Source organism: Aedes albopictus, chromosome 2 (genome assembly GCF_035046485.1).
Source record: "Aedes albopictus strain Foshan chromosome 2, AalbF5, whole genome shotgun sequence".
In the NCBI taxonomy this organism is placed as follows: Eukaryota; Metazoa; Arthropoda; class Insecta; order Diptera; family Culicidae; genus Aedes; species Aedes albopictus.
Window position 1 is genome coordinate 41258450 of NC_085137.1, and position 9851 is coordinate 41268300.

General features: G+C 42.4%; 2 protein-coding genes across 2 annotated transcripts in view; both read left to right on the forward strand.

Annotated features, from left to right (window-relative positions):
• The window catches only part of LOC109421312 (tRNA-dihydrouridine(16/17) synthase [NAD(P)(+)]-like), a 502248-nt gene that overhangs the window by 55247 nt on the left and 437150 nt on the right, over positions 1-9851 (forward strand). The window lies entirely within an intron of this gene.
• Positions 1946-6241, forward strand: LOC109621806 (uncharacterized). Its single transcript, XM_020075947.3, has one exon. The coding sequence runs from the start codon at positions 3340-3342 to the stop codon at positions 6211-6213; it is 2874 nt and encodes a 957-aa protein (XP_019931506.2). The 5' UTR covers positions 1946-3339; the 3' UTR covers positions 6214-6241.

The window sequence follows — 9851 nt, forward strand, 5'->3', positions numbered from 1 at the left end:
CTGCCCGGGAATTCCTGGAGGAATTCTAAGAGAATTCCTGGAGGAATTCTAGGAGAATTTCTGGAGTAGTTCTAGGAGAATTTCTGGAGTAATTCTAGGAGAATTTCTGGAGTAATTCTAGGAGAATTCCTGGAGGAATTCTAGGAGAATTCCTGGAGTAATTCTAGGAAAATTCCTGGAGTAATTCTAGAAGAATTCCTGGAGGAATCTTGGAGAATTCCTGGAGAATTCCTGGAGGAATTCTTGGAGAATGCCTGGAGGAATTCTCGGAGAATTTCTTGGAGAATTCTTGGAGAATTCCTGGAAGAATTCTTGTAGAATACCCAGAGGAATTCTTTGAGAATTCCCAGAGAAATTCTTTTCTGGAGGAATTCTTGGAGAATTCCTGAAGGAATTCTGGGAGAATTCCTGGAGGAATTCTTGGATAATTCCTGGATGAATGCTTGGAGAATGTAGAATTCCCGGAGGATGTCGAAGAAATCCCGGAGGAATTCTTGGAAAAATCCCGGAGCAATTCTTGAAGAAATCCCTGATAAATTCTTGAGGGATTTCCTGATTTATTCTTGGAGATATCCCGGAGGAGTTCTTGTAGAATTTCCTAAGATTTTTATTTTTAAACGTTATGTGTCCGACAAACGTTTTGCTTTTTTCTACACCGTGCTTTTTAAATGGGCGCTGGGTACCCGGGTACCCTGTCGGCCACATAAGGGTTAATCTCAAAGGAATTCTTAGAGGATTCTTGTAGACATTCTTGGAGAATACTCGGAGGTAATTCTCCAAAAATTCTTCCGAGAATTTTCAAGAATTTCGTCATAAAATCTCCGAAACTTTCTCTGGAAATTCTCTGAAAAAAACTCCAACAGTTCCTCGGGAATTTCCCAAGATTCGAGGAACTCCTGGAGGATTCCTTATAGTAATAAGTGCAGAAATACCATTTGAAAATGCTTGAGATATCCCAGCAAGAATGCTTGAAGATATCCAAGTAGAAGTTCATGAAGGAATCCCGGCAAAAAATTCTGGAGAGGAATCCGTTGCGGAATCCTTGCATCAATCGGATTATCGGATCATTTTCTGGAGGAATCCTTGAAGATAGCCATGAAGGAATCCCATCAGAAATTTCTAGCAGGAGCCCATCAGGCATTCCTGGAAAAATTCCAAGAGGCTTTCCAAAAGTTTTTTCCATCTTTTTTTATTCAGTCCATTTGAGATGCCTGCTGGGGTTCCTCGGATGGACGAATCCATGTGGAATTTTTTAGAGGAATATCCCAAGAGAAATTCTTTCAAGAGTCCTTGGAAAAATCTCTGAAGGAACCATGGGACAAATTTGATATCCCGAAGAGCAGAACTTCAGGTCCACACTCGTAGCAGTATCGATATCTATAATGTTGCATATTCAACTATGGTTACTGGCCCTAGTCTTCCAATTCCAATTGGGACATTCAGGTTTGTCCAAACTGTACTGGAATTCAGTTCTTGACATCTAAATCAGTACAATAGCTATTCTTGCAATAAAATGTTAGTAGCTAACTGCTTTTGGGATATTCCAGACCAACTAAATTACTCTAGAGAGCAGAACTTCAGACCTACATTCGTAACAGTAGTGTGACGAAGTTACGTTGCCTAAGTTTGTTGAATCTATTTGTAGACGAATAGACTAAAGACCGATAACGTCTGTAAGGTTTTCTAAAAAAAGATAACAAAAATATGTTAATGCTCGATGATGCTACATAGACTTCCAAGTACATAATTGAAACTCTATACATGTGAAATGGAGGTACCATTTTTGTAGACCCTTGATATTCTAGTCTAAACTAAGCATAGGGAATGTTTTAATTTCTTTGAAGATCTTCAACATCTCAAATTGTATCATGATAGTCTCTAAACCACGGTGCACATTTCCTGATTTGACACATCCTTCTTCTCACGTGTTACTCAGCCTCCTTCTCCGCCTTCCCGGGTTTCTCGACTCCGGGCACTCAGTGGTTCATTTCCGCTGGTCTCTCATAGGAACTCCCATCCAACGTTCGTTATCCTTCGTGTAGTTTTCCTACGATGACGACGCTCAGTCACAGTTGAGACACCATCCGAACCGGTCGCAAAACTCGAAATCATCCTCGGACTTTTAAGAGCGTGAAACGGTGAAAACTGCCTTCCCCCTACATCCGTCGTCATCGTCGTCATCTTGATTGATATCCGTCGTCGCGCCGTACCAGCACTGTGCTGTGGGCTGGGAATGCGCGTGGTGTGCAACAATGAGAAGTGGAAAATGATGTCGATGGGCGACCGTTGTTGTAGTCCTCGTCGGGAAGTGAAACGTATACTACCTGGATAGTAAGTCGGCTGGCTGGTGGACATCCGGTTGTGACGCGGTTCTTTATAGTTGGATGTACGAGCTGGTGACAGTTACAATTGAGGATTAAAATCGTTATCAGTGCAGAAAGTTTGGCGAAACATATTGAAAGTTCGAAGTGTTGTTTTGGAAGGTGGCACATGGCGCGGAAATTTTGGTGAATTCCATTATGTAATGCCGTTATCCTGCTTGGCCTCTGATCAAGGAAGGGGTGTGTAACATTGGACGGCGTGTCTGTGTGCGGTGGCGATTGTGACGAGGAGGTGCGGTGTGATGGCAACCGATGAACTCGGTACGTGACTTCGCAGTAACTGGAACGACACGCAAACCCGCCTGGAGTACAACAGATGTGAGTGAACCGAGTCGTACCTAGCTGGAGTACGACGGACGAGCTGGCTTCAGTTCGGCTGAGTGTTGTTACGACCGTCGCTGACGACGCTAGTAGAAAAAGGAAGTAGCCTTCCCGAAGTGTGACATAGGAAAAATCGTAGATAGGAAAATAGTGTCTGTGTGTGCCTGGAATTTGAGATGACGGATTAAAAATAGCTCAAGTCCAGCGTTGCAAGGCGTTTCACGTTGTGGATACGGTTCGCGAATAATGAGAAGGAGCAACGTAATAGAAGTTTGCTGATTGGATTTCGAATTAAAAGTGCCCAAAGTGCTGCGGTGGTGATGACGACAGGGAATGCCTTTATATGAAATACGGAATAACGCTGCGTGACTGCGACTTAGAAGAGGGTGGGAAGTGTTTTGTAACATTATCCTTTTGGAGCGTGGGAGGCAAAACATCGGGTGTGAAGAACAATTGCAATCGATAAAGCCAACTGACGGCAAACTTTGCGTGGTCGCGGCGTCGGTCTACGAGTGAGATTGTGTGTATGTGCGTCTGTGTTTATCGGGACGAATCGAGTGTATTATGATGGTAGAACAATTGCCAACCACAGCACAAGAAAAGGTGTCAATAACCCATCGATTCTGGATTGAATATCATGCTCACAGAGCATCACCAGCTGGAACAGCCGAAACACGAAGGAGGTGCCGCATCTACAGTAACGCTACGGAAGGTTTTAGTCAAGCACAGTCGGAAACTCACGAGGAATCGGTTCTGTTCATCGCAAGATAATTTGGGCGCTTCGGAATACCGCAAGGATCGGCGGGTACATGGACTGCAGCTACCGTTGCATCCTCTGCAGCTAGTCGGTTGGTTTGCGTTGATTCTGTTCGGTTACTCGACCTTTGGCTTGCTCATACCGGCCTTGAATCCTTCGGTGCAAGCGCCACTGTACTATCTGCTCACCGCGCTCTATCTGCTCCATCTGGTTTCTCATCTGGCAGCACTGTTGCTCGATCCAGCCGACATAGAGCTTCGTCGCAAGAGCACTCGGACCGTTGTGCCCGAGTTCGACCGCAGTAAGCACTCGCACGTGATTGAGAACGGACGTTGCCATCTGTGCAACATCAAAACCACTAGTCATCGGACCAAACACTGTAGTGTCTGTAACAAGTGCGTCGGAACGTTTGATCACCATTGCAAATGGTTGAATCACTGTGTCGGCGGTCGAAACTATGCGGCATTCCTTATGTGCGTGGTGAGTGCTGTCATCGCAGCGTTGGTCATCCTGGCCGCAGCTGTTGTGGAAATTGTCCTTTACCATGTGCAACCCGAGTGGCTTAACTTGGCCTGGTTTGGCTTCGCGAACGACACCGTTACTACCGGTCCTACCATTGTTAACTCTGCTACAGATCAAACGGATACCGATCTTGGAAACGATACTCTTGCTAACACTCCACTACCGACATTGTTGGATAACATCACTAGTTCTGCACAGGATTTGCTACTAAACCAGACATTCTTCAACGACTCGACCGTAGATAATGTCACCGAGTCAGTGGAACCGACAACCGATAAACCTCTCGAAGCAACCGGGATCAGCGTCAACAACACCATATTCCTGGTGTGCATCGGATTCCTGGGAATCTTGGCTGCGATAGCAGCAGGCCTTCTCATCCACCTATGCTTTTTTCACGTCTACATCTCATTCCTCGGTCTCACCACCTACGAGTACATACGCAACAATCGTCAAAATGTGATGACCAATCTGCCAACAATTGCTCAGAACGCACGGCACCTCGCAAACGGTCCTTCAACAACCACCTCTACCATAGGCACGACCTCCAAGCTGAGCACTCTGACCAACTGTACCAAAGCTAATCACCTCCCCGAGGTCTACGTCTGTTCTTCGATCAATCCCTCGGTTCTACCCGTGTCGGGCACGCTGAATGACTTGAACCGTCAACGACCTCGTACCTTGCATTGCTGTGATAACTCAAAAGAATGTACCAACAACATCACCTCGGCAGGCCTGCGGAACCTAGATGCGGTCTCGCTATCAACGGCTGCTACCAGTGCATCAACCGCAACCCACCAGAAGGCAGCGTTCTACATGTGTTCAATGCTGGAAGAACGAAATATTGCCGCTGTCAAAGGTCATCCCCGCGAAAAATGTGAATCTCGTACATTTCACTGCTGTTCACAGTTTCGTCAAACAGTCAACGGAGATGACTTTGAGACAACCACTACAGCGGAATCGTACGTTCACTACAGTGAACAGTGCACATTTTGTAGTTTTAAGGTCAAGCTTTCTTCGGGAAGCACTTTGGATAAAAGCGAACAGCTAACGGCTGCTCTGCAGGAGAAACGTTGTTGCGTCAAAACTCTCACCAAGCACCACCGCTGGAAAAGGAAATGGAACTGTTGTTCGAACGTCCCGGATAGTCCGGACGTCCCGGGAGACCCGTTGCGATCGATTTCCGCTGTAGTCCAGCAGCATGGATCCGCGCCGTCCTTCCCGGAGATAACCAACGTAGTAGAACATAATCATTTTCAGCGACAACAGCAACTGAATCCCTATGAACTGACAAATAATGAAAATCGTGCCAATAACAATAGGAATAATAACTGTGTTAGCAACAATAACTGTAGCACTAGTACCGGTAGCAGTAACAGTAGCGGAAACGGACTCTATGACAACGCGTCTGTAGGCGAGCACAACGCGATCAACAACAACTACACCAGCATGAGTTCGACGAGCAACGGCAACAACAATCGCATTGTGAACGACGCCAACGGAAACGACATAACCCTAGTACCCACCAGCGTTTCTCCGGTACCGAAGCGTCCACGGGCCAGGCTTGTCCGGCCTTGGCCAGTTGTTCGTCTAAGGCACATGATCAGAATGATTGATCGCTACCGTCGACCTCGATGCCGGCCTGGCATCAATCCAGCATCAACCACCTCCACCGGCGTCAAACAGAACCAGGTTCGGCCGCTCTCGTCAACCGAATGTACCGCTGTGGTAGCCGCAGGAATATCCGCCTGCGGACCAGGATCGCCATCCGTCCAACATCACCAAAACCCGTCAGATCTGCCGACGTCCACCATCCGAACCGAGGCACCTCCGACGATGCCCGCTCTACCACCACCGGCACGACGCAAGCTCAAGAATACCACCGACGACCTGCAAGAGCTGGCCGATACGCTCATCTTTGTTCAGCAACAACAACTTCAACAACAGCACCAGCAACAACAGCAGCAACAACCGACAACGATTCGCATACCGGTCCATCCGCCAACGTCGGCCTCCTACCGGCGCAACCGACGCAAGATCCTGATACGTAATCGCAGCCCTACGCTGTCGCCAATCCACGAATCCGGCCTGTCGAATCCGACCTCGCCGCAGCCCTGCCGGCACTCGTGCTCCGCCAGCATATCGTCCCTGACGTCCCCGATGGCCAGCATGTGCGCCGGCGGAAGCGGCACCGCTGCCGGTGCTTCATCATCCTCTGTAGATAGATCAACCTAGAACGTTCAGCAAAACCCAAAAATAAGAAGTTCGTGTGTACGTGTTTTCGACGTTTCCCATCCTGTGCGTGTGTGCCGTTCGGCGGAATACTACTCTAGAACGCTATCTCTTTCTCTCTATTTCTTCGCAGACAAATCTTTCTCCTTATGACTTCATATATCACAAACAGAAAAACAAATGTTGAAATAATTGAATTGTTACTGTACAATATCGTAGCTAAGCAAATAATTAAACAAAAAACAAATGTGAGATCAGTATTTGTGAAACAACGAAATTGAAATTTCTAAAGAAAAACAATAGTTATAACAAAAGAATACTCACAAAAACCTTAGCGAGATGAGGAAAAAGAGAGAATTTTTGGAGAAACGTTTTTTATTTTATTTTTCGTGCGGAGGAAACCTCCCCACATTTAGTGTTGGAACAAAATGAACAAACGCGACGATATCTAAATTAGTGTTAATCAAAGCGAACGTGATTTGCGGAGCCCACAATCCGTGTGCGCGCAATTTGCGCGTTTCGGAGTTTAGTAGAAATTGTAGAACCTGGAAGCGCAGAAGGAATCTGGTGCATCATCGCCAAAACCGGAGGCGAAAGATTAGTATATATTTGTTTTATAAACGCAGAACAGAACGAGGGCGCGGGAGGGTTTTTAAGAAAAACAGGCAACATATATATATAGAAATACAATATTTGTTTCTAGAATGAGTAAAAATTCCAAACGAAACGATCCTGGTTGCGAGTGTTGTAATTTAATGAGAAAATGTCATATTGTGTGGGTCTATTTCTGGATTACGATGGGAGTGGGAAGGTCCTGGTGCCTCTTCTCGAATGGTGGCTATCTTTCTGGAGAGCTGTGATAGTGTGTGCATCAGTGCACAGAAGAGGTGCGGCGGCGATTGGAGTGTAATGATAAAATTGGTGTAATTTATCTATTTTTATCTGCAGTACTAATCTTGAAAGGGTGGTCGTCACAACAATGGAAGTTTTGCTGGAGATTTATGGGTTCGATGGGATCGTATTACTTTGTTGGGTGTGGGGAATTGATAAAGTGGGTTCATTGGGTAATGAAATGGAGTTATATTTTTAGAAAACAGACGTAATCGTATGTTATATTACCGTATATGCGGAGGATTCCATAGTATTACTGGATGCTTTATAGACTGTTTCAGAAATTATAATTACACTTTGTTTATTAAATTAAATGAACTGTTCTAAAAATATTTACCAACTTCTTTCAGAGTACAGCATATTTTACTACATATTTTTTATATTTCCTTTCAATTGTGTTGATATTTGGAAGAACAGTCGAGTTCTCTAACAAATAATTAAATTTTTCAAATTCGGATTTGCACAAAGGTGTTTTTTAAGAGTTCAACATTATTCATCACTAAATATCAAAAATTATCTAAATTTTCATCACATTCGCTTTCTTTGAAAGTTGTCTAAGGAATGCCTTGCTCAAAATTTGGAAAAAATCGATAAAGACATTTCCACAACATTTTTTTGGAGATCAAGTTTCTTATTTTTTGAGGTTTTCTACGGAACATAAGAACTACCACACAGTTTCTTAGCTTTCCTGAACGCATTTAATTTAAACAAACTTATTTTTTCAGCTCATTCGATCCTTCAGATGGCAAAGCTTGTCATACCATGAAAACAAATGCAGAAAGCAGTAATTAAGACATTCGTTTGCTTAACGTTTGTTGCTACTGGTGTTGTTGAGAAATTTGAAACAAAAAAAAATTTGTATTGAGAAGGCTCGTAATGGTGGTTTTTGATCAAATATTCCAGTAAAAATTACTCTTACCAATCGAGAAATATCTTTTATTATCGATACAGCAATTTATATTGTGTTTGGAAATTAAATATTTTATCAGTGAGATTTTTTCCTTTTCTACTATGCTACATTTTTTACCACTTTGTGCAACTTCAAATTTTAATCATCTAGATTACAGAGCCCTATTTTTTAACTTTTACCAGAAACATGAACAAAATTGGTATTATTTGCTTCGTTAGCATGTTTACTATAAGAGCTAGAAGAAACTTTTTTGGATATTGTGCTCAAATAGAAATGGTAGTTAATCGTTAGTGTATTTATAATCTCTGAAACAGTCTATATAAGTGTATTCAGCTTGCCTATAGATTCACTAGAAATGTTTACATGAATTCCTGGAACAGTTCGTACTGGACTTCGTTAAACAACCTCAGAGTTTCCCAAGTAATTTCGCCAGGTGTTGCTTCAGCTTTTTTCCTGAATTTTCTCCAAGAGTTTTTGGGGGATATTTTTGAAGGAAACTTCAAAGGAACTCCTGTTGGAAGTCTCAGGGGAATGTCTAGAAATTCCTTGAAATCTCTGAAGGAAGTCTCGGAGCAATCTTTGTAGCATCTACTGCAGGGCTGATAGCAAGCCACTTTTTAGTGGTTTTTTTTTTGTGTTTGTCACTAAAAAAGTCTCTATTTTCTGCGCGTTTGAACTCAAGTCTTGTAATGTAATGAAGTCATTGCATATTTTCAAAAATTATGGTGATTAAAAGTGAGAGTAGTGGGAATGGACCATGTACTTGATCTAAAAAAATAATGATGTCTGTTTTGGCAAATGTCCCCTGAAATTGTTTTTTGGGCTTTTTCTAATTTAACCAATAATTTGTGGTTCAAAGTTAAAGTACATTTAAAATATCTTATTCAAATTCTTGTATTATTTAACAATACGCTTTCAATAAAGTATGCACTAAACCCTGATTAGGACCACAAAGATAGAGGGTACTTTTCACGAAAGCAAATATAGAGCTTGGCTCCGTTTGTATTAACGGCTTAAGCTGGAATGAGCCTATTTTGTTTTCATTTGCATATCAGCTTTTTGTGTTTGTAGAATGTCAAATATACCGACAAGGATAGGTGGTTAATTATAAATTATTGTTAATCTCCTAGTTTTCTTGCTCTCTCAAACTTGGGATGTGGCTTAACGTTTTTTGCTAACGTCACTTTCGGAGAACACTTTAGTGATATGCAAATGATTCATTATCAGCCGCCCTGAACAACCTCTCTAAGTATCTAAGTTTGCTGAAATTTGACACACTGACACAACCTTACATACAATCTATGAAACTAATGTTTCGCAATTTCACCAAAAAAAAAAACTTTGGTCAATTTCTGTGAAAACATTTCAAAATAGACATTAGATTCCCAAATTTTCTGTGAATTTGAAAAAAATAATACTGAAAGTGTTCTACGTTTTTTCATTTCAAATGTAAGCGCGATGCAAATTATTTGTAAAAATATGTTGGCGCGTCCCGACTTTTCTAGAAAATTTCGAAAGGCAGTCTTCAAGAATTTTCTCAAATTATGAGCAGAGGTATTGCGAAAATTTTTTTTAAATCTAAAAAAAAACTTAAAGGATCCTTAAATTTCTTCTAGAATTTCTGCACTAAATGCTCGAGAAAAGCATTCGGAAAATGAAAAAAAAAACTCAAATATATCGCCAAAATAAAAAGTTGTTCTAGAGATTTGCATCACTTTTGTCTCAGAAAAACAAAAACTCAAAAAAAGTTTATTAGCATCATGGGGAATTCCACTTCCTTTGCTGACCGCAAAATTCCGTATTTATACGTTTCTATCCGTCGCTAACCGCTGCTAAGCGA

Excerpts from the sequence above, each read along its gene's own strand:
- LOC109621806 (XM_020075947.3), top strand. The coding sequence starts at position 3,340 with ATGCTCACAGAGCATCACCAGCTGGAACAGCCGAAACACGAAGGAGGT.